This window comes from Somniosus microcephalus, chromosome 10, assembly GCF_052327205.1.
Source record: "Somniosus microcephalus isolate GS21.2 chromosome 10, FLI_Smic_1.0, whole genome shotgun sequence".
Classification (NCBI taxonomy): domain Eukaryota; kingdom Metazoa; phylum Chordata; class Chondrichthyes; order Squaliformes; family Somniosidae; genus Somniosus; species Somniosus microcephalus.
In genome coordinates this window covers 189,005,722-189,031,015 of record NC_140996.1, presented here as the reverse complement: position 1 = coordinate 189,031,015, position 25,294 = coordinate 189,005,722, and the positions used below count along the sequence as shown (strand labels likewise).

Sequence of the window (25,294 nt, the reverse complement as noted above, 5' to 3'; positions counted from 1 at the left end):
CCCCCTCTTAATTAATCCCTTTGTCCTCTTTGCTGAATCCTAAACTGCTCCCAATCCTCAGGTTTGCTGTTTTTTCTGGCCAAATTATATGTCCTCTCCTTGCATCTTATGCTATCCCTAATTTCCCTTGTTAGCCACAGTTGAGTGACCTTTTTTGTTTTATTTTTATGCCAAACAGGGATGAACAAATTCTGTAGTTCATCCATGCGATCTTTAAATGTTTACCATTGCCTATCCACCGTCAACCCTTTAAGTAACGTTCCCCAATCCATCCTAGCCAACTCCTGCCTCATACCATCGTAGTTTCCTTTATTTAAATTCAGGACCCTAGTCTCCGAGTCAACTACTTCACTCTCCATTTTAATGAAGAATTCTATCATATTATGATCGCTCCTCCCCAAGGAGTCTCACACAAGATTGCTAATTAATCCTCTCTCATTACATAATACCCAGTCTAAGATGGCCTGATCTCTAGTTGGTTCCTTGACATATTGGTCCAGGAAACCATCCTGTATACACTCTAGGAATTCCTCCTCCACAGTATTGTTACTAATTTGGTTAGCCTAATCTATATGTAGATTAAAGAGTATAGATCAAAGGAGATTATTCTGCCATACCTGAAGTATTGAGAAATTCTGGAACCCTCAACAGGAAAATATATCTGAGCTTGAAAAGGTGCAGAGAAGAGCTACTAGAATGATTAGGAGTCTAGAGGATGAAGCAACAGAACTGGGATTCTTCTCTTTCGACACAAGACTGATGGGGGATATGATAGATGTATTTCTGTATCAAATTAATAAGGCTCAGAGAAGTGGCGCATCAGTCAGAACTATTTGATTTGGTACAGGATAGCAGAGCAAAAGCAAAAAAGGACAGATTTAGGTGGGATATAAAAAAAAGTTACTTAACAGAGAGGATAATCGGCTTTTGCAATAGTTTACCACAGGAGGTTGTAGGGGCAAGTAACAAGGTTATATCTGACAAGTATCTTGAAAAACAAATTTGTTACAACTGCTAGGATAGCAGGAGGCAGACCACATGGACCTATGGAGTTCTGGATAAACAAGCACAGGTCTGTGTTAATAAGGTGCACTGCTTTAGTTATTCTGCAGCAATATCCCTGTACACACTTCGGGGATTTCTAAACCTTGGCATTTAATCTCTCTGAACCTAGGTTAAATTGGTTGACTCTTAACTGCCTTCTGACTTGGCCTAGCAAGCCTTAGTTGTATTAAACAACAACAACAACTTTAGTTGTTGGCATAGTGGTTAGCACTGTTGCCTCACAGCGCCAGAGACCCGGGTTCGAGTCCGACCTCGGGCGACTGTCTGTGTGGAGTTTGCACATTCTCCCCGTGTTTGCGTGGGTTTTCTCCGGGTGCTCCGGTTTCCTCCCACAGTCCAAAGATGTGCAGGTTAGGTTGATTGGCTATGATAAATTGACCCTTAGTGTTAGGGGGATTAAATACGTGGGGTTACAGGGATAGGGTGGGATATGTAGGGGTTACGGGGATCGGGTGGGATATGTGTCGGTGCAGGCTCGATGGGCCAAAATGGCCTCTATCTGCACTGTGGGGTTTCTGTGATTCTGTGATACAGCACCTTTAATGTAGTAAAACACCCCAAGGTGCTTCACAGGAGTATTACAAGACAAAAAATTTGACACCGAGCCACATAAGCAGAAATTAGGGCAAGTGACCAAAAGCTTGGTCAAAGAGGTAGGTTTTAAGGAGTGTCTTAAAAGGAGGAAAGGGAGGTAGAGAGGCGGAGAGGTTTAGGCAGGGAATTCCACAGAGCTTAGGGCCTAGGCAACAGAAGGCACGGCCACCAATGGTTGAGTGATTATAATTAGGGATGCTCAAGAGGGCAGAAAGAGGAGTGCAGGTATCTCAGGGGTTGTGGGGCTGGAAGGGATTACAGAGATAGGGAGGGGCGAGGCCATGGAGTGACTTGAAAACAAGGATGAGAATTTTGAAATCGAGGCACTGCTCAAGGTCAGCGAGCGCAGGGGTGATGGGTGAATGGGGCGATGGGTGAATGGGGCTTGGTGTGAGTTAGGACACGGGCAGCCGAGTTTTAGATGATCATGATCAGCCATGATCTTATTGAATGGCGGAGCAGGCTCGAGGGGCCGTATGGCCTACTCCTGCTCTTACTTCTTATGGATCACCTCAAGTTTACGTAGGGTAGAATGTAGGAGGCCAGCCAGGAGTGCATAGAAAAGTCAAGTACAGAGGTAACAAAGGCCTGGAGGAGGGTTTTAGCAGCGGATGAGCTGAGGGTATGGCAGAGATGGGTGATGTTACGAAGTGGAAATAGACGGTCTTAGTTATGCCGTGGATAAGTGGTCGGAAGCTCTTTTCAGGATCAAATATAACACCAAGGTTGCGAAAAGTGTGGCTCAGCCTCAGACAGATGTTAGGGAGAGGGATGGAGTCAGTGCCTAGGGAACGGAGTTTGTGGCAGGGACCGAAAACAACGGCTTCAGTCTTCCCAATATTTAATTGGAGAAAATTTCTGCTCATCCAGAACTGGATGTTGGACAAGTAGTCTGACAATTTAGAGACCGTGGAGGAGTCGAGAGAAGAGGTAGCGAGGTTGAGCTGGGTGTCGTCAGCGTACATGTGGAAACTGACGCTGTGTTTTCAGATGATGTCGCCAAGGGGCAGCATGTAGATGATAAATAGGAGGGGGCCAAGGATAGATCCTTGAGGGATACCAGAGGTAACGATGCAGGAGCAGGAAAAGAAGCCATTGCAGGTGATTCTCTGGCTACGATTAGATAGATAAGAATGGAACCAGTCAAGTACAGTCCCACCCAGCTGGACGGCGGTGGAGAGGCGTTGGAGAAGGATGGAGTGGTCAGCCGTGGCAAAGGCTGCAGACAAGTCAAGGAGGATGAGGATGGATAGTTTACCTTTGTCACAGTCACAAAGGATGTCATATCAAGGCCTGTGCATTTGATGGGTGTATTGTGCTTGGCTCGGAGGCATCTACTGTCAACACTCAACTGTCCAGGTTCACAAGAATGGTCCCCTATCTACCAGTCGCTACCTGCGCCCATAGAACCGTATCTCTGCTAATCAGATTAGGGGATTAAAAACAAAAAATGCTGGAAATACTCAGCAGGTCAGGCAGCATCTGTGGAGAGAGAAACAGAGTTAACGTTTCAGGTCGATGACCTTTCAAATGTCACTGACCTGAAACGTTAACACAGTTTCTCTTTCCACAGATGCTGCCTGACCCTCTGAGCATTTCCAGTTTTTATTTCAGGTTTCCAGCATCCGCAGTATTTTGCTTTCAGATTAGGGGGAAAAGAAATACTCGCATTTATAGCACCTTTCACAACCACCGGACGTCCCAAAGTGCTTTACAGCAAATTACTGTAAGTACTTTTGAAGTGTAGTCACTATTGTAATGTAGGAAAACTGACAAAGGGGAGTAAGAGAAAGCCCAAGGACCCGAGATGCAATAAAGCAAGTTACATTTTTTAAATATAAAAATCAAGAGTTAGATGTGTTCAGTTAAAAAAGACTAGAGGTGTTCGTGATCAAATGCTGCAATCACAGGAACGGGGAGAAGCAAAGATGCAACAAGTAGAAGGAATTAAAGAAAGTCTTGCATTTATATAGCGCCTTTCACGACCACCGGACGTCCCAAAGCGCTTTACAGCCAGTGAAGTACCTTTCGAAATGCAGTCACTGTTGCAATCTAGGAATTACGATGCAATATCGGCTTCTTTTTTGCAGCAACAATGTGGTCGGTTTAAAACTCGCTGCCCTGCCCCCCGCCGCTATTAAACACAAGGAGAAAGGGGTTAAACCTGGAGCCCGGCGAGGGCCTAGGCCCTCCCTCCCAGTGGTCAGCCCTTCAGTTCGGTCCCGCCACTGTCACTCACCAGGTTGCGGAGCTGGCTAGCCTGCTCCCTGTGGTAGTCCAGCTTGCCGAGGGCCGCCGGTCGGTACTTGTCCACCCAGAGACTCATATCCCGCTGTGTCGCTGACTCGGGCCCGCGCCACCAAACCAAACCCAACCCGCCAAACCGCCTCTGCGCGCGCTTCCACTCAAACAGCCGCGCGCTCAGCGTCAGCGCGCCGTCCACGTAACGCCCCAGGCACAACACCACCGCCAAGAAGCTCCTTTTGGATTACGTGCAGCAGGTTTGCTATGGTTATTGATGCAAAGTTTTATTTTATTGAAGTACAAATCTGTGCCGATGACACTAAAATACTGAATAGTTGAGAAGAGAATACTTGTGGAATCACAGAATGCACTGTGCCTGAAAGGGTGATGGAAGCAGATTCAGTAATAACTTTCGAAAGGGAATTGGATAAATACTTGAAGGGGAAAATGTGCTGGGTTATGGGGAAAGGGCAGGGAGTGGGACTAATTGGATAATTCTTTCAAAGAGTTGGCACAGGCACGATGGGTTGATTAGCCTCCTATGCTGTATCGTTCTACGATTGTATACCCTTCCCTCATTTACTTAGAATAAAGTAAAAAATAATTAATCAAATAATCTGCTATGCTTCTCCAAAATGTTCTGTTTTTGTTTGAGTTCCAGTTACTAAGTTTTCATCATAGAATCATAGAAATTTACAGGACGGAAGGAGGCCATTTGGCCCATCTTGTCTGTGCCAGCCGACAAAGAGCTATCCACCCTAATCCCACTTTCCAGCCTGGTAGGTTATGGCACTTCAGGAGCATATCCAAGTACTTTTTAAATGTGATAAGGGTCTCTGCCTCTACCACCCTTTCAGGCAGTGAGTTCCAGACCCCCACCACCCTCTGGGTGAAAACATTTCTCCTTAAATCCCTTCTAAACCTCCGACCAATTACTTTAAATCTATGCCCCCTGGTTATTGATCTTTCTGCTAAGGGAAATAGGTCCTTCCTATCCACTCTATCTAGGCTCCTCATAATTTTATACACCTCAATTAGGTCTCCCCTCAGCCTCCTCTGTTCCAAAGAAAACAACCCCAGCTTATTCAATCTTTTCTCATAGCTAAAATTCCCCAGCCCAGGCAACATCCTCGTAAATCTCCTCTGCACCCCCTCTAGTGCAATCACATCCTTCCTGTAATGTGGTGACCAGAACTGCACGAAGTATTCTAGCTGCGGCCTAAATAGTGTTTTATACAGTTCAAGCATAACCTCCCTGCTCTTATATTCTGTGCCTCGGCTAATAAAGGCAAGTATCCCATATGCCTTCTTAACCATCTTATCTACCTGTCCTGCCACCTTCAGGGATCTGTGGGCATACACTCCAAGGTCCCTCTGTTCCTCTACACTTCTCAGTGTCCTACCATTTATAGTGGTAGATGAAAGTTTCCTTCACTTTCAAAGATGCTGATGGATCTGCTGTGTTTTTATTTCACGTAGATCCGACCCCCTGCTCCAAAAGGTTGGACACCTCGATTTAGACAATCCCAACTTTTGGCCAATTTCCGGATGCTGCCTGGCCTGCTGAGTATTTCCAGCATTTTCTGTTGTTATTTCAGATTTCCAGCATCCGCAGTATTTTGCTATTGGATTAACATCTGGTGAATTAAAACCAAATTGCAATGAATTAAAACTGGAATTAATTTCTGTAGTGTCCGAGGATCAATAATACTCAGACTGCAGGAGAACAATAAAACAGGTATTTACTGAACAGAGAGTAATTCAAGACTGAAGTACAGAAGCCTGCTATGGCTTTATATACAGGGGTGGTCACTGCCGGTACTGCAGCATAGAATCAGTTCTTCTCTTAAAGGTACATACACAACAATTCCTCCCCTTTTAGATAAACAGTACATAACATTCATTTAACAACTAAATAATAACTAATTACAATTACAATTTTCTCTGTACTATATACATCAACTGAAATAATCATTTATAAGTTCAGTCTTTGAGGAGGCTTCCTGATCCTAACTGGATAACGCCTTTCTCGAGTATCCTGTTCTTGCGGCGGAGTTGATTCTGGCTCATTGTCATTGGTTGGTTCGTCGGCTTCCAATACCACTGCTTCTGAGGTAGACGCAATCTGTACTTCGGGTTGATTACCAGGTGCACCTGCTCGTGGTATGGGTTTGGCTTGTTCCTGTGACTCTAGAATCTGCTCAGCATGGCGTCTCAAGATGCTCTCTCCAACGTCCACTGTGTACATTAGTGGTCCCTGCTGTGTGCATATCGTTCCTGGCTGCCATTTTTCTGTTCGGTAGTCGCGGGCCAAGACTGGTTGCCCTATCTTGAAGCTCCTGGTTGGCTTCTCATTTATGTGCTGGAATTGCTTATCCTCAACATCTCTTATGTTTGTTTTGAGCAAATCCAGGCGACATCTTAGTCTTCGGTTGAAGAACATTATGGCTGGAGTTTGGTTGGTGACTGCATATGTCGCATTCCGGTAAGCAAACAAGAAATTATCCACCTTGTGTTGTAGTGGTATGTCGTCATTATGCATTGCCTTTATTGCCTTTTTAAAGGTCTGAACAAACTTCTCAGCCAATCCATTTGTGGCTGGATGATATGGGGCGAATGTGTAATGTTTCACCCCATTATTCCTCAGAAACCTCCGGAAATCCTCGGACACAAACTGTGGCCCATTATCAGAGCAAATCTGTTCTGGCAAGCCATTCCTGGCGAAGATGGTCCGTAGGACTGCAATAGTTTTCTCCGTGGTGGTGGAGGACATTTTGATGACCTCTGGCCATTTTGAATGGGCGTCCACGGTGATTAGGAACATTGAGTCCATAAATGGACCAGCAAAATCAATGTGTACCCGTTGCCATGGAGATGAGGGCCACTCCCATGGATGTAGCGGGGCCTGTGGTGGAGCGTTTTGGACCTTCTGGCATCCTGTGCATCTCTTGGTCATATCCTCGATTTTTTTATCGATTCCCAGCCACCACACAAACGCCCTGGCTAGGCTCTTCAGTTTTACCCCTCCCAGATGACCCTCATGAAGCTCATTGAGCACTCTATCTCTCAACTTGGGTGGAATTACCACTCGGGATCCACACATCAAGGTCCCCCGGCACACTGACAGCTGTTCTCTCCTTGGCGAGAATGCTGGCAACAGTGAGTCGCCATGTGCTGGCCATTCCTTCACCGTCAAATCATAGACCCGAGAGAGTGTCGGGTCATTTCGGGTTTCCTTCTCTATACTTGAGTTTGTAACAGGTAGACATTCGACTATGGTCGCATGGAACATCTCAACAGGGTCCACTGCAGGTGCTTCCTCTACCGTAGGCGCGACAGCCCATCAGCGTTTCCATGCTGTTTCGTACCCTTGTACTCTATGTCGTACTGATGTGCCCCTAGAAAAAGTGACCATCTTTGCAGCCGTTGCGCCGTCATCACCGGAACGCCCTTCTTTGGGTTAAAAATGGAGACCAGGGGCTGATGATCAGTCAGTAGGGTGAATTTCTGCCCGTGCAGATAGTGATTGAACTTCTTCACCCCCCACACCAGGCTAAGGGCCTCCCTGTCAAGCTGGGCGTAGTTACGCTCGGCTGAGGTTAACGAGCGCGACGCAAAGGCTATTGGCCTCTCTGAACCGTCAAGGAATTTGTGTGACAGCACCGCTCCGATGTCGTAGGGAGACGCATCACATGCTAACCGAATCGGTAATGTTGGATTGTAGTGGGCCAATACTTCTTTTGAAGTGATTAGGCATTTACATTTCTGAAAGGCACGCTTACACTCATCACTCCATTTCCATGTTACTCCAGTTTGCAGTAGGGCATTCAGTGGGTGCAGAATTGTAGATAAATTCGGCAAGAACTTATGGTAGTAGTTCACCAACCCGAGGAACGACCTCAGTTGCGACATATTTTCCGGTGCTGGAGCCTTGACTACAGCCTCAATCTTGCCCAGCGACTTATGCAACCCTTCCTCATCAATCATGTGGCCACAATACGAGATTTGTCTCCTGAAGAACTCGCATTTGGGGCGGTTGGCTCGTAGCCCATATTCCTGTAATCTCGTGAGCACCTGCTCCAGGTTGGCAAGGTGTTCACTGTCATTTTCGCCCGTAACCAGGATGTCGTCCAAATAACACTGGGTCCCCGGGATCCCTTGCAGGACTTGTTCCATCGCCCTCTGCCAAATAGCCGGGGCTGATGCTACCCCGAATACCAGTCGATTGTACTGGTAAAGGCCTTTGTGAGTTTATCGTGAGGTATTTCCTAGATGCTTCTTCCACCTCCATTTGTAGATACGCTTGGGCCAGATCAATCTTTGTAAAGCGTTTCCCTCCAGATAGTGAGGTGAAAATATCTTCTATCCGTGGAAGTGGATACTGTACTGTGTGCAGGACTGGGTTCACAGTTACCTTGAAGTCCCCACAGATGCGAACCTTCTTCGGTTCCCCAGGTGTGCTTCTCAATGATTTCTTCATTACAGGAACGATGGGTGTGGCCCACTCGCTCCAGTCCACCTTGGACAGCACACCCGAACGCTCCAGACTCTCCAGCTCTGCTTCAATGGCTGGGCGGATCGTGTAAGGTCTGGACTTAAAAAATTTTGGGTTTGCGTTATCTTCGATTTTTATCGTTGCCGTTACTCCTTTTAGAGTCCCAAGTCCTTGTTGGAACACCTCTTTCGCGTCAGTTAGAATTTTTGACAGTCGTCCAGGTGTGACGTCATCATCCTTTTTATCAGTCACAGTTAGCGCTTGAATGGAATGCCAATCCAATTGTATTTTTCGGATCCATTCACGTCCCAATAGTGGCGGTCCTCCATCCGGTAGTATATATAGATACAGTTTCTGTGTTTCCTTGCCGTTGTATTCAACTGGCACCCTTATTTTTCCTCTGGGGTAGACTTTTTGCCCCGTGTATATCTTCAATACAATGGACGTGTCCTTCAAGGGTATGTGTGAGAATAGCCGCTCATAGTCTCGTCGATTCATGACAGTTAGGGCTGATCCTGTATCCAATTCCATCTTTACTTGGGACCCTGCTATCATGAGGGTGACCCAAATGGTTCGGTGATCCTCCTTTGCGATCACGTTGTGTAACTTTAGACAACTTAGTCTCCTGCTCCCGGAGTCATTATCATTCTCCTGACCTTCCGAACTACTGTCTGTCATTTTTAAAAAATTTCTTGTACTTTTCCTTAGTAGTTCTTGTAGTGTTGGTTTTCTTTCCCGAATTGCAGACTCTTGCTATATGTCCCATTTTCCCACATTGCCTGCATACTTTGTCCTTAAACCAGCAGTCCTTCTGATCATGGGTTGTTCTGCCGCAGCGATAGCACTTTTCTGCTCCATACGCCATTTCGTTAGCGCTGTATTGTTGTGGTTTCTGTTGTATTTCCGCAGCTCCCCGTGCTGCTGCTTCGTAGGATACTGCCACGCTGAAAGCCTGTTCTAGCGTCAGGTCCTTTTCCGAAAGTAGTCGTTTCTGGGTTCCTTCACTCTGGAGCCCGCAGACAAACTTATCCCGTAAGGTGTCTGCCAGTCCTGCTCCGAACTGGCAGTGCTTCGATAACTTGCGTAGTTCCGTAAGATAGTCAGCATTGTTCTCATCTTTGTGCTGGTTTCTTTTATGGAACTTGAATCTTTCTGCTATCAGCAGCGGTGTAGGGTTTAGGTGTTCCTGTAAGATATTAACAATCTCTTCAAAACTTTTCTCCATTGGTTTAGCTGGGGTAATTAAATTCCGCAATAGGCCATACGTTCTCGCGCCCATCAAATTTAATAATACCGACGCCTTCTTTCCATTGGCCACCTCATTGGCCTTGCAGTACACTTCAATTCTTTCCACATACGTGGTCCAGTCTTCTACCTCGTTGTTGAAAGCAGTGATACTGCCACTCTTCGGCATCTTGGGTGATTTAAAATGGCGCCTCCCGCGCTTTTTCTTCTTCCCCAATGTAATAAAATGGCGCCTTCCGCGCTTTTCCTTCTTCCCCAATGGAATAAAATGGCGCCTCCCGCGCTTTTCCTTCTTCCCCTTGCTGCCATGCTGCTCCTAGCATTCTACAGGGTAATGGCGGCGACCCGCGGCTTCGGCGCGTCTCACTTTTCCTTCCCCGCGTTCTATCCTCTCCACGCTGCCCTGTTCTTGAGCACCGACCGCGCCCTGTGCGCTCCACCCTCTCTTCCTCCCGACGACGCTGCACGGCCCCTTTGCAGAGCCGCTCGATCGAGCCCGAGCCCGCCGCAGTCTGGAAGGGTCAGCGCACTACCTGCTACCAGCACGACTTGCTGGAACACCTCGACTGGGGAGCCAGGCCCAGCTCTCCACAGCCTCCCCTGCAACTCTCCGATGGATCCCTGGGCGGTTGCCCGCGGTCGACGCCCACCGTTCTGACTTCGACCTCCAAGAAGCTTCTCTTCAGGGAAAAGATCCCCGTGAGGTGATGCAGTACTGCAGGTGAGTTCAAACCTGCCCGTCGCCAGTGTAGTGTCCGAGGATCAATAATACTCAGACTGCAGGAGAACAATAAAATAGGTATTTACTGAACAGAGAGTAATTCAAGACTGAAGTACAGAAGCCTGCTATGGCTTTATATACAAGGTGGTCACTGCCGGTACTGCAGTATAGAATCAGTTCTTCTCTTAAAGGTACATACACAACAATTTCCCCTAAAATTATAGTTCAAAATGGAAGTTATTTTCTCCATTCGTCAATTTTCAAGAATTGTAAGCCAATTCAGAACCTACATTACAACAGTGGCTACACTTCCAAAAGTACTTCATTACATGTAAAGCGCTTTGGGAGTCCTGAGATTGTGAAAGGTGCGATATAAATGTAAGTTCTTTCTTTCTCAGCCAACTGCGTAGGAGGTGCCCAATCTCAAACAGGATTGCTGAGATCAGGAATCTACTGTGGAAGGCAGCCTAGGCTAGATTTTCTGCTTAGGAACATCCTTTTTTTGCATGTGAAGTGGCCATCCTGATCAGAAAATTGGGTGAGATCTGTAATGCCAGATCTCTGTTTATTTTGCTTCCATTTCATTTCTCTAATCAGGATTTAAATTGATGCAGCACTCATCAGTTTGTGGGCAGTTGCATGTGCTTTAGAGCATTATGACATGATTACATCATATGCTCAATTTTCTGATCATCTGCCTATTTCATGATGTTTCCTTTATCCACTCATAAACTGGGTGGTCAAGGTTGCTGGATGCTGTGTTCATAAAGAAATCAGTTTGAAGAGATTAGTAGTGAGACTGCAACTGGCAAGTTGCCAGTCAGAGGTCTCTCTGACACCTGGAGCTTGTCCATAAGATTATAATGAGGTTGGGAATGGTAGCATAGTGGTTATGTTACTCGACTAATAATCCAGGGGCCTGGAATAATGATTCGGAGACGCGAGTTCAAATCCCACCACGGCAGCTGGGGAATTTAAATAAGTCTGGAATAAAAAGCTAGTATCAGTAATGGTGACCATGAAATATTGGATTGTTGTAAAAACCCATCTGGTTCACTAATATCCTTTAGGAAAGGAAATCTGCCAACCTTACCTGGTCTGGCCTGTATGTGACTCCAGACCCACAGCAAATGTGGTTGACTCTTAACTGCCCTCTGAAATGGCCTCAGTTGTGAAAAACAATAAGAATAAAACCAGACGGACCACCTGGCATCGACCTCAGCACTGGCTACAGACACGACAGCGACACACCCAGCCCAGTCGACGCTGCAAAGCCCTCCTCACCAACATCTGGGGGCTTGTGCCAAAATTGGAGAACTGTCGCACAGACTAATCAAGCAACAGCCTGACATAATCATACCTTTCGGCCAATGTCCCAAACTTCTCCATCACCATCCCATGGTATGTCCTGTCCCACCGGCAGGACAGACCCACCAGGGACGTCGGCACAGTGGTATACAGTCGGGAAGGAGTGGCCCTGGGAGTCCTCAACATTGACTCCGGACCCCATGAAGTCTCATGGCTTCAGGTCTTGCTGATTACCACCTACCGCTCTCCCCCAGCTGATGAATCAGTACTCCTCCATGTTGAACACCACTTCGAAGAAGCACTGAGAGTAGCAAGGGCACAGAATGTACTCTTTATGGGGGACTTCAATGTCCATCACCAAGAGTGGCTCGTTAGCACCACTACTGACCGAGCTGGCCGAGTCCTGAAGGACTTGGCTGCCAGTCTGGGCCTGCGACAGGTGGTGAGAGAACCAACACGAGGGGAAAAACCTACTTGACCTCGTCCTCACCAATCTATTTGTCATAGATGCATCTGTCCAGGACAGCATTAGTAGCAGTGACCACTGCACAGTCATTGTGGAGACGAACTGAGGACACCCTCCATTGTGTTGTGTGGCACTACGACTGTGCTAAATGGGATAGATTCAGAACAGATCTAGCAGCTCAAAACTGGGCATCCATGAGGCACTGTGGGCCATCAGCAGCAGCAGCAGAATTGTATTCCGCCACAATCTGTAACCTTATGGCCTGGCATATCCCTCTCTACCATTACCATTAAACCAGGGGACCAACCCTGGTTCAATAAGGAGTGTAGAAGAGCATGTCAGGAGCAGCACGAGGCGTTACTAAAAATGTGGTGCCAACCTGCGGAAGCTGCAACACAGGACTACATGCATGCTAAAAAGCAGAAGCAGTATGATATAGACAGAGCTAAGTGATCCTACAATCATCGGATCAGATCAAAGCTCTGCAGTGCTGCCACATCCAGCCGTGAATGGTGGTGGACCATTAAACAACTAATGGGAGGAGGAGGCTCCATGAACATCCCCATCCCCATCCCCACGTGAGTGCAAAAGACAAAGCTGAAGCGTTTGCTACCATCTTCAGCCAGAAGTGCCGAGTGGATGATCCATATTGGCCTCCTCCTGAGATCACCACCACCACAGAAGCCAGTCTTCAGCCAATCCGATTCACACCATGTGATATCAAGAAACGGCTGAGTGCACTGGATACAGCAAAGGCTGTGGGCCCTGACAACATCCTGGCTGTCATGCTGAAGACTTGTTCTCCAGAACTAGCCGCGCCTCTAGCCAAGCTGTTCCAGTACAGCTACAACACTGGTATCTATCAGACAATGTGGAAAACTGCCCAGGTATGTCCTGTCCACAAAAAGCAGGACATTTCCAATCCGGCCGATTACCACCCTATCAGTCTACTCTCAATCATTAAAAAAGTGATGGAAGGTGTCGTCGACAGTGCTATCAAGCAGTACTCAATCACCAATAACCTGCTCACTGATGCCCAGTTTGGATTCTGCCAGGACCACTCGGCTCCAGACCTCATTACAGCCTTGGTCCAAACATGGACAAAAGAGCTGAATTCCAGAGGTGAGGCGAGAGTGAGTGTCCTTGACATCAAGGCAGCATTTGACCGAGTGTGGCATTAAGGAGCCCTAGTAAAACTGAAGTCAACGGGAATCGAGGGGCAAACTCTCCACTGGTTGGAGTCATACCTAGCACAAAGGAAGATGGTTGTTGTGGTTGGAGGTCAATCATCACAGCCCCAGGACATCGCTGCAGGAGTTCCTCAGGGCAGTGGATGACATTCAGGCTTGGGCTGATAAGTGGCAGGTAACATTCGCGCCACACAAGTGCCAGGCAATGACTATCTCCAACAAGCGAGCGTCTAACCACCGCCACTTGACATTCAACGGCATTACCATTGCCATATCCCCGACCATCAATATCCTGGGGGTCACCATTGACCAGAAACTTAACTGGACCAGCCATATAAATACTGTGGCAACAAGAGCAGGTCAGAGGCTGGGTATTCTGCGTCGAGTGTGTGACCTCCTGACTCCCCAAAGCCTTTCCACCATCTACAGGGCACAAGTAAGGAGTGTGATGGAATACTCTCCACTTGCCTGGATGAGTGCAGCTCCAACAACACTCAAGAAGCTCAATACCATCCAAGACAAAGCAGCCCGCTTGATTGGCACCCCATCCACCACCTTAAACATTCACTCCCTCCACCACCAGTGCACCGTGGCTGCAGTGTGTACCATCTACAAGATGCACTGCAGCAACTCGCCAAGGCTTCTTCAGCAGCACCTCCCAAACCCACGACCTCTACCACCTAGAAGGACAAGTGCAGCAGGCGAATGGGAACACCACCACCTCCACGTTCACCTCCAAGTCACGCACCACCCTGACTTGGAAGTATATCGCCGTTCCTTCATCATCGCTGGGTCAAAATCCTGGAACTCCCTCTCTAACAGCACTGTGGGAGTACCTTCACCACACGGACTGCAGCGGTTGAAGAAGGCGGCTCACCGCCACCTTCTCAAGGGCAACTAGGAATGGCCTTGCCAGTGATGCCCACAGCCCATGAACGAATGGAAAAAAAAACGGAAACTATAGTGGACATGAATTGCACAGGGTCCTACTTCCAGTTAGGATCACAGCCGATCAGAAATCAAGACTCCTATGTCGTACTACATTGTGGCATACTATACAAGTACTCTGGCACACAGATAACAAACTGCTCAAGAATATAAATTCTGAGCATTATTATTATTATTCTAAGGGTAGTCCCTAACCAGTTGATTTGATGCAAATTGTCCAAATTGAGCTTTGCTTATTGCCACCTTCAATTTACATTAAGATGACAGAACTGACAATTTTACAGGAAATTTTAAAAGCATAGCCTTTTTTTCCCCACTGTGCTATCAATTTTGATTGTCACTTTAGCAATTCAGTTTGATGCTTTTTGACTTGATGGACTTAGGTCTGTACAGATCGAACAATAGTGTTATTATATGAAACACAAGTCAGTTTGATAGCTTCTAAATGTATTTGTCATTGATGGAAATGTAGTTAATAATGTCAGAGGATATCTTCACAGCCTTCAGCTGTCGTCCTAAGCTCTGGAATTTCCTCCCTAAACCTCTCCGCCTTGCTACCTCACTCTCCTCCTTTAAGATGCTCCTTAAAACCTACCTCTTTGACCAAACTTTTGGTCATCTGTCCTCAAATCTCCTTATGTGGCTCGGTGTCACATTGTGTTTGATAACGCTGCTGTGAAACGTCGTGGGACATTTTACTATGTTAAAGGCGCTACTTAAATGCAAGTTGTTGTTGTTATGGGGAATCTCACATCTTGATCAGATGCAACACAGAAAGCTAAAGATTATGAAGAAAATGTAAGTTGTTATATTTAAATAAAGAATAAAAATGGGTGCCAATTATAGCTGAAGTAAAAAAGGCTTCATTCTTTTGGGACAAGTCTCTGAAGTTTTGAAAGGGTCCTTTAAATGTATATTTGAATTGTGAGATGAAATACCTCTTAATATTTTGGATCAAATTAGCTCTGTAAAACTTCCCCTGGAAAACAAACTACTGTAATTAGACAGGTTTTTCTGCCTCTGTTACATCGATTTTCCAGTATGATTCGGGTGGGAATGGGCGCAAACATGGACAGGGGCCACTACTGTCAGGTTCCTGCCTATTTCTATGCTCGGACAGATCTTTGTGTCAATTCCATTGTGGAAGTGGGTGTATTCAAATAATGTGGTAATGATGGAGTGACATCATACATTACATTATCCGTCAACACTGGACATTAATCACGCCAACATTTTACTGACTTATCTAGGGCTGGTGGAGGGAATTAAAAATGTAAATAGCCCACCCCAGTAAGTGCTGTTGATCAGTGTGATCAATACAATGTCCCCGGGCTGACCCGGGCAATTTGACAGGTCCGTGGCGGGCGACGTCAGTGGCAGGTCTTGACCCCGCTGCTGTCTCTAGCCCGCTCTGTAGAGTGACTTTCCCCTGATTGGGCTTGTTAAGCCCGCCCATCGCGTTTCCCAGTCCAGTTGAAGGAAGCAGGTCTGATGACGTCATCTGATGACGTGTCATCAGCCTGTTTCCTTGAAGGAACCATGCGCAAATTTACTTTGACAGTTGTGCTGTCAGTATTCTATAGCATTGAGGTGCTGCAAACACTGACGAGCACTGCACAGAGGTGCATGGCTGCACCCAGGCTCTCCCATGACTCCATATGCTTATGGAGGGAGTCACAGCACATTTGGAGGTCCTCTTCCCTTCCAATGGGCGGAAGAGTCCGCTCCAGGAGACCAACGCAGCCTGGTTGCACATTGCACAGGAGGGCACAAGCAGGGATGTTGTCAGCAGGACCAGGCTGCAGTGGCGCAAACCTTTCAATGATCTCAGTAGATCACGAAACGTTACTGCAAAGCCATACTCAACCTCATCCTGCTGTGCCACTCATCACATCCCTATCACTCTGCCTTCCCTTCCCTACCCTACTCCTGCACATCCTTACACCAACTTACCTTGCACCTCCACCCATCCCTCTCTATCTACATTATCACTTCCCCATCTGTCTAGCCACCCCTCACACTCACTCTCATCCTAATCCAATCATACCAACACACTGTTTTAGCTAGTGTTCATGTTAAGTTTCTGTTAATGTGCTGTCAAACATTGAAATCTTTATTTTCAACACTGCGTTCTTGGACAGATTTGTGTGCACCTTTGGAAGTGGCTTAGTGAGTTGCAGTGAATGGTGAGACATAACGGCACCCCCGCATTGCTGATGAGTGTGAAAGGAGTGGCTTGGGCATTGTAGGGATGCTTTATGTTGTTGGTGTGGGGTGGTGCCAACTTGGCGCATCATGTGACAGCCAGGGTGTGCAGCGTCAAGTGAAGTAAATGTGGCCATGGTGAGGCCATCCCTGGCGCCCCGGGCAGCAATGTGGTCGGGTGCTGATGCCCTCTGTCCTGTGCAGCATCAGGTGATTGTGGAGAAGGTTGGTGTGGTTGTTGGTGCTGCTGGTGTGCCTGGTGATGCTGCTGTTGCGGCTGATCGTGTTCAGATTCTGAGGACCAAAGTGAGAGAGTATAAAGCGTACCCATGCTGATGGAATAGATGGCAGGTGAACTTGAGATGACAGAAGCAATCTGTCAATGGTGAGAGAGGTTGCTCCAATGAGGTGACACTGGATAGAGAGTTTGCTCCAAACACTTGCAACCTGCATAAAGCTCAATCTGTCTTCCAAATGCAACAAGCAACAGCTTCTGAGCTTGGAAACTAAACAGCTGTGAGATGGGAGCGTTTATAGCACATTTCAAGCTGTCAAGTAATGAGATGATTCCATGGCCATTCAACTCCCGCCCAGCTTAACAGACGTGATCCCAAGCAGCGTGGACCCCTTTGGCGAACTGGTAAATTCTAAAAGTGAGCTCAAAATTGTTGTTAATCCTCTGTTAACAAGGTCAAAATAACTTGACTTGCCACCCCTGCCACTGTGTGTCAGGTCTGCTCAGCGCTGACAGACCCGACATTTGGTAAAGATGCATGGCGGCGGGTTGACAGCAGGGTCCCTACCTGTTAAATCCGTGTGTTAATGGAGACATGGAATGCAGGAGTTGATTTAACAAGTGTTTACTGAACAAAGTCTGGAGGTGAACTAACAACACAAGACGCTACAGAGGCTTATATACCCAAGTGGTCACTACTGGTACTACAGTATACAGGGGCTTCAAAAACATAGTTCCTCTTAAAGGTACATACACTACAATTCCTCCCCTTTTAGATAAATAGTACATAACATTTTAAGAAATCATTAAATAACATTTTTACAAGAACAATAATACACACATTTGCTGAAGTTAATCAATTACAAATTCAGTCTCTCTGGAGGCTTCCTGACTCGGTCCGGATAACGCCTCGGTGGTGTAGTAGGTTCTTTTGGCAAGGTCGATTCGGCTTCAATGCTAGTGTCGGGATTATCTGGTTCCAGTATCACCGGATCGGAGGTAGATACTATGGGTATCTCTGCTTCATCACTAGGCGTATAGAGTTGTGGTGTAGGTTGTCCTTTTTCGGATGACTCTATGATCTGGTTAGCATGGCGCCTTATTATGCTTTCTCCAATGTCCACGGTATACATAAGCGGTCCTAGTCGTGTGCAAATAGTTCCAGGCTGCCATTTCTCGGTACGGTAGTCCCGGGCCAAAACTGGTTGACCTATCTGGAAGGTTCTAGTTGGCCTTTCATTCATGCTTTGAAATTGCCAGTTCTCTACGTCCCTTCTGACGTTTGGCTTGACCAAATCCAGCCGGCATCTTAGTCTTCTATTGAAAAACATCATGGCGGGGGTTTGGTTTGTAACCACATGTGTTGCATTCCTGTACGCAAACAAGAAGTTATCTACCTTATGCTGTAGATTTATGTCTTCATTACCCATGGCCTTTATGGCCTTCTTGAAGGTCTGGACAAACCTTTCAGCCAATCCATTGGTGGTGGGATGGTATGGGGCGGACGTGTAGTGCTTAACCCCATTGTTTTTTAAGAACTTCCTGAATTCTTCGGATACAAATTGCGGTCCATTATCAGAACAGATCTGTTCAGACAGCCCATTCCTGGTGAATATGGTCCTTAATACTGTGATGGTTTTTTCCGTGGTGGTGGAGGACATCTTTATTACCTCCGGCCACTTGGAATGTGCATCCACCGCGATTAAGAACATTGAGTCCATAAATGGACCAGCAAAGTCGATATGTACCCTTTGCCATGGAGATGAGGGCCACTCCCATGGATGTAGAGGGGCTTGTGGTGGGGCGTTTTGGACCTTCTGGCATCCTAGACAGCTCTTGGTCATTTCTTCGATGTCTCCATCGATACCTGGCCACCACACAAACGCTCTGGCTAAGTTCTTCATTTTCACTCCACCCAGATGCCCCTCGTGAAGCTCCTTTAGCACTCTATCCTTGAGTTTGGGTGGAATCACCACTCTGGATCCACACATCAAGGTTCCTTGGCACACTGACAGCTGTTCTCTTCTTTGCGAGAATGCTGGCAACAGTGGTTCGCCATGTGCTGGCCATCCCTTCAGCGTTAAATCGTAGACTCGTGAGAGAGTCGGGTCATTTCGCGTTTCCTTTTCAATGGTAGAATTTGTCACCGGTAGACATTCCACTATGGTCGAGTGGAATATCTCCACTGGGTCCACTGTAGGCGCCTCTTCCACCGTTGGCAACGGTAGGCGCTGTAGTGTCCGTGTGTTGATAAAGACACTGAAGGCAGGAGTTGGTTCATAGGTATTTACTAAGCAAAGTCTGGGGGGGGTTCTAACGGATATACACAATATACAGGCTTATATAGCCCGAGTGGCAATTACCGGCATTACAGCACACCTGGGGCTCTTAAAGGCACATACACTACAATTCCTCCCCTTTTAGCTAACCAGTACATCATATTTTAAGTAATTATTAATTACATGTTATAAGCAAAATAATATACATTGCTGTAGTTAATTAATTATAAGTCAGTCTCTCAGGAGGCTTCCTGACTCGGTCCGGATAATGCCTCGGGGGTGTAGTAGTTTCTGGTGGTGTAGTAGGTTCTTCTGGCAAGGCTGATTCGGCTTGAATGCCAGTGTCGGGTTCATCGGGTTCCAGTATCACCGGATCGGAGGTAGATATGGGTATCTCTACTTCATCGTTAGATGTATAGAGTTGTGGTGTAGGTTGTCCCTTTTCGGATGACTTTATGATTTGGTCAGCATGGCGCCTTATTATGCTTTCTCCGATGCCCACGGTATACATCAGTGGTCCTAGTCGTGTGCAGATAGTTCCAGGCTGCCATTTCTCGGTACGGTAGTCCCGGGCCAAAACTTGTTGACCTATCTGGAAGGTTCTAGTTGGCCTTTCATTCATGCCTTGAAACTGCCGGTTCTCCACGTCCCTTCTGATGTTGGGCTTGACCAAATCCAGCCGGCATCTTAGGTTTCTATTGAAGAACATCATGGCGGGAGTTTGGTTGGTAACTATATGTGTTGCATTCCTGTATGCGAATAAGAAGTTATCCACCTTGTGCTGAAGTTTTATGTCTTCATTACCCATGGCCTTTATGGCCTTCTTGAAGGTCTGGACAAACCTTTCAGCCAATCCATTGGTGGCGGGATGGTATGGGGCGGACGTGTAGTGCTTAAGCCCATTGTTTTTTAAGAACTTTCTGAATTCTTCGGACACAAATTGCGGTCCATTATCAGAACATATCTGTTCCGGCAGCCCATTCCTGGCAAATATAATCCTTAATACTGTGATGGTTTTTTCCGTGGTGGTGGAGGACATCTTTATTACCTCCGGCCACTTGGAGTGTGCATCAACCGCGATTAAGAACATTGAGTCCATAAATGGACCAGCAAAGTCGATGTGCACCCTTTGCCATGGAGATGAGGGCCACTCCCATGGATGTAGAGGGGCTTGTGGTGGAGCGTTTTGGACCTTCTGGCATCCTAGGCAGCTCTTGGTCATTTCTTCGATGTCTCCATCGATACCTGGCCACCATACAAACGCCCTAGCTAGGTTCTTCATTTTCACTCCATCCAGATGCCCCTCGTGAAGCTCCTTTAGCACTTTATCCTGGAGTTTGGGTGGAATTACCACTCTGGATCCACACATCAAGGTTCCTCGGCACATTGACAGCTGTTCTCTTCTTTGCGAGAATGCTGGCAACAGTGGTTCGCCATGTGCTGGCCATCCCTTCACTGTTAAATCGTAGACCCGTGAGAGAGTCGGGTCATTTCTCGTCTCCCTTTCAATGGCAGAATTTGTTACTGGTAGACATTCCACTATGGTAGAGTGGAACATCTCTACTGGGTCTACTGTAGGTGCCTCTTCTACCGTTGGCAACGGTAGGCGCGATAAACCGTCAGCATTCCCATGCTGTTTTGATCCTTTGTATTCTATGTTGTATTGGTGTGCCCCTAGAAAAAGGGACCACCTCTGTAGCCTTTGCGCTGTCATAATGGGAACACCTTTTTTAGGGTTGAATATGGAGACGAGGGGTTGATGGTCAGTCAACAAGGTAAATTTTTGTCCGTGTAGGTAATGGTTGAATTTCTTCACTCCCCATACCAGGCTGAGTGCTTCCCTGTCGATTTGGGCATAGTTACGCTCAGCTGAGTTTAATGAGCGTGACGCAAAAGCTATCGGCCGTTCTGAGCCATCAGGGAATATATGGGATAATACTGCTCCTATGCCGTAAGGGGATGCATCGCACGCCAGTCTGATTGGCAGTGATGGGTTGTAATGAGCCAAAACTTCTTCGGATGTGATTAAGTCTTTGCATTTATGGAAGGCACGTTTACAGTCTTCGTTCCATTTCCAAATCACTCCTGTTTGCAGAAGTTCATTAAGAGGGTGTAGAAGAGTTGATAAGTTCGGTAAAAATTTATGATAGTAATTTATTAATCCCAGGAACGACCTTAATTGTGAAACATTTTCAGGTGCTGGGGCGTTTATGACCGCTTCAATTTTTTCAGGTGACTTATGCAACCCTTCATTATTAATTATGTGGCCACAATATGATATCTGATTTTGGAAAAATTCGCACTTGGGGCGATTCGCTCGTAGGCCCCGTTCTTTCAGCCTAGTGAGCAACTGCTCCAAATTGGCAAGGTGCTCGTTGTCGTTTTCTCCTGTTACAAGGATGTCGTCTAGGTAGCATTGAGTCCCCGGAATCCCTTGCAGGACTTGCTCCATAGCTCTTTGCCAGATAGCTGGAGCTGATGCTACTCCAAAAACCAGTCGATTGTACTGGTACAGGCCTTTGTGTGTGTTTATCGTGAGATACTTTTTAGAGGCCTCCTCAACCTCCATCTGTAGATATGCCTGTGCCAAGTCAATTTTGGTGAAACGTTTCCCTCTGGATAGTGAGGTGAAAATATCTTCTATCCTCGGAAGAGGATACTGTACTGTGTGAAGGACCGGGTTTACAGTCACCTTGAAGTCTCCACAGATGCGAATTTTTCTCTGTTCTTCAGATTTATCTTTATTCAATGCTTTTTTCATGACTGGAACGATGGGTGTTGCCCACTCGCTCCAATCTATTTTGGATAATACGCCTGCTTTTTCCAAATTCTCCAGCTCTGCCTCGACTGCTGGACGTATTGCGTATGGCACCGGTCTTGCCTTAAAAAATTTGGGAATTGCTGCATCTTCCACTTTTATTGAGGCGGTGATGCCTTTCAAGGTTCCTAGTTTCTCTTGAAACACTTCTTTGGCGTTGGCCAAGATGTCTTTTAATCGTTCAGGTATGATGTCATCATTGTTTTTTTTCTTACTGGTCACCGTCAGTGCCTGAATGGAGTGCCAGTCTAAACGTATCTTTCTGATCCATTCACGTCCCAACAACGGTGGACCACCATCTTGTAGAATGTATAAATACAACTTTTGTATTTCTTTGCCGCTGTATACAACAGGCACCCTTATTTTTCCTTTGGGGTATACTTTCTGCCCCGTATATGTTTTTAAGATAATGGATGTGTCTTTTAGAGGTATATGCGAAAATAGTCTCTCGTAATCCCGTCGATTTATTACGGTTAGAGCTGATCCTGTATCTAGCTCCATTTTAACTGGGGACCCTGCTATCGTGAGGGTAACCCAAATGGTTTGGTAATCATCTTTGGCAAGTACATTATGTAATTTGAGACAGCTTAGTCTCTTGTTTTCGAAGTCGCTATCGCTCTTCTGGTCTTCGGAGCTACTGTCCGTCATCATTTGTACCTTCCTGTACTTTTCTTTATTGATTTTTTTCTGTCTGTGGACTTATTTTGTCCAGATCGGCATACCCGTGCAATGTGTCCAATCTTTCCGCATTGCCTGCATGCTTTGTCCTTGAACCAGCAGTCCCTCTGGTTATGGGTGGATCTGCCGCAGCGATAACATCTTTCGAAACCCTGTGTCATTTCATGGGTGCCGAAGTCCTGTGTCTTTTGTTGTATCTCTGCAGCTCCTCTTGCTGCTGCTTCGTATGATACAGCCATACTGAAAGCTTTGTCCAATGTTAAATCTTTTTCAGAAAGCAGCTTTTTTTGTGTTCCTTCACTTAAGAGACCGCAAACGAATTTGTCTCGAAGTTAATCTGATAGTCCTGCCCCGAATTGGCAGTACTTTGATAGCTTTCTTAATTCGGTTAGGTAATCAGCGTTACTTTCATTCTTGTGTTGATTTCTCTTGAAGAACTTGAATCGTTCCGCTATCAGCAACGGTGTTGGGTTTAAGTGCTCCTGCAGGGTATCAACAATTTCTTTAAAATTCTTGTCCTTTGGTTTGGCTGGAGTGATTAAATTTCGTAACAGCCCGTATGCCTTTGCGCCCATTAAGTTCAGAAGTACTGAAGCTTTTTTTTCATCTTCAATTCCATTTGCAGTGCAATATACCTCTACTCTTTCCACGTATGTGGTCCAATCCTCTATTTCGCTATCAAAAGCATCAATATTGCCAGACTTAGGCATTTCAGAAAAGATATGGCGCTTCCCGTGCTTTTTTTTCTTTTCTGTAGCAAAGATATGGCGCTTCCCGCGCTTTCCTGCCGCTGCTGCCGATGACAACGCTGTTTACTGCGGTTTCCGTTCTTTTTTTTATTTTTATTTACTGTTGGAGACTCGTTCCCGCCGGAGTTTCTCTCCAGGTCTGAACGCTGACCTGCTTGCCGCGCCGGCCGTCTCCCGAGTGCTCCCTCCCGGTCCGTTATTGCTTGCCTCCGATTTCGCTGCCTGTCTCAGCTGTAGAGCCAGCCGCTGGAGCCCCAGCCTGACAGCCAGGAAGGATTTAGCGCAGTACCTGCCACCAGCTTGGCCAGCTGGTGAAACCACAGCTTCTCTCACTTCCTTGAGTCTTCTGGACGCCCGAGGAATCGATGTCCTTGAGGTGCTGCCAAATTGCAGGTAAGTCCGTTTCCACTTCGTCGCCACTGCAGTGTCCGTGTGTTGATAAAGACACTGAAGACAGGAGTTGGTTCATAGGTATTTACTAAGCAAAGTCTGGGGGTGGTTCTAACGGATATACACAATATACAGGCTTATATAGCCCGAGTGGCAATTACCGGCATTACCGCACACCTGGGGCTCTTAAAGGCACATACACTACAGGCACGATAACCCGTCAGCATTCCCATGCTGTTTTGTTCCTTTGTACTCTATGTCATATTGGTGTGCCCCTAGGAAAAGGGACCACCTCTGTAGCCTTTGCGCTGTCATAATGGGAACGCCCTTTTTAGGGTTGAATATGGAGACGAGGAGTTGATGGTCAGTCAACAAGGTAAACTTTTGTCCGTGTAGGTAATGGTTGAATTTCTTCACCCCCCACACCAGGCTGAGTGCCTCCCTGTCGATCTGGGCATAGTTACGCTCAGCTGAGTTCAATGAGCGTGACGCAAAAGCTATCGGCCGCTCCGAGCCATCAGGGAATCTATGCGATAATACCGCTCCCACGCTGTAAGGGGATGCATCGCATGCCAGTCTGATTGGCAGTGATGGGTTGTAATGAGCCAACACTTCCCTGAACGTGATCAAGCCTTTGCATTTATGGAAGGCACGTTTACAGTCTTCGCTCCATTTCCAAACTACTCCCGTTTGTAGCAGTGTGTTAAGCGGGTGCAGAACCGTCGACAAGTTTGGTAAAAATTTATGATAGTAATTTACTAATCCCAGGAACGACCTTACTTGTGAGACATTTTCAGGCGCTGGGGCCTTTACGACCGCTTCAATTTTTCAGGTGACTTATGCAACCCTTCTTCGTTAATGATATGGCCACAATATGATATTTGTTTCTGGAAAAATTCGCATTTGGGGCGATTTGCTCGTAGGCCCCGTTCTCTCAGCCTCGTGAGAAATTGCTCCAAGTTGGCAAGGTGCTCGTTGTCGTTTTCTCCTGTTACAAGGATGTCGTCTAGGTAGCATTGAGTCCCCGGAATCCCTTGCAGGACTTGCTCCATAGCTCTTTGCCAGATAGCCGGAGCTGATGCCACTCCGAAAACCAGTCGATTGTACTGGTACAGGCCTTTGTGTGTGTTTATCGTGAGATACTATTTAGAGGCCTCCTCAACCTCCATCTGTAGATATGCCTGTGCTAAGTCAATTTTGGTGAAACGTTTCCCTCCGGATAGTGAGGCGAAAATATCTTCTATCCTCGGAAGAGGATACTGTACCGTGTGAAGAACCGGGTTTACAGTCACCTTGAAGTCCCCACAGATGCGAACTTTTCTCTGTTCTTCAGATTTATCATTATTCAACGTTTTCTTCATGACCGGGACGATGGGTGTTGCCCACTCGCTCCAATCTACCTTGGATAACACGCCTGCTTTTTCCAAATTCTCCAGCTCTGCCTCGACGGCTGGACGAATTGCGTATGGCACCGGCCTTGCCTTAAAAAACTTGGGAATTGCCGCATCTTCCACTTTTATTGAGGCGGTGGCGCCTTTCAGGGTTCCTAGTTCCTGTTGAAACATTTCTTTGGCGTTAGCCAAGATTTCTTTTAATCATCCAGCTATGACGTCATCATCGTTTTTTTTCTTACTGGTCACCGTCAGTGCCTGAACAGAGTGCCA

At 46.7% G+C, this 25,294-nt stretch overlaps 1 protein-coding gene and 1 long non-coding RNA gene across 3 annotated transcripts in view; one reads left to right on the top strand and one right to left on the bottom strand.

Annotated features, from left to right (window-relative positions):
- The window catches only part of rfc3 (replication factor C (activator 1) 3), a 34,885-nt gene extending 30,746 nt beyond the window's left edge, over nucleotides 1–4,139 (bottom strand). Inside the window, exon 1 of one of the 2 annotated variants that reach the window (XM_085999347.1) lies at nucleotides 3,899–4,139. In XM_085999347.1, coding sequence (XP_085855473.1) covers nucleotides 3,899–3,985 — 87 coding nt within the window. In that variant the 5' untranslated portion in view covers nucleotides 3,986–4,139. The remainder of the gene's footprint in view (nucleotides 1–3,898) is intronic. The other variant, XM_085999346.1, reaches the window with a different exon arrangement.
- The window catches only part of LOC147111937 (uncharacterized), a 111,108-nt gene continuing 89,720 nt past the window's right edge, over nucleotides 3,907–25,294 (top strand). The window contains exon 1 of the long non-coding RNA XR_015079779.1: nucleotides 3,907–4,160. This is a non-coding gene — a long non-coding RNA (uncharacterized LOC147111937). The remainder of the gene's footprint in view (nucleotides 4,161–25,294) is intronic.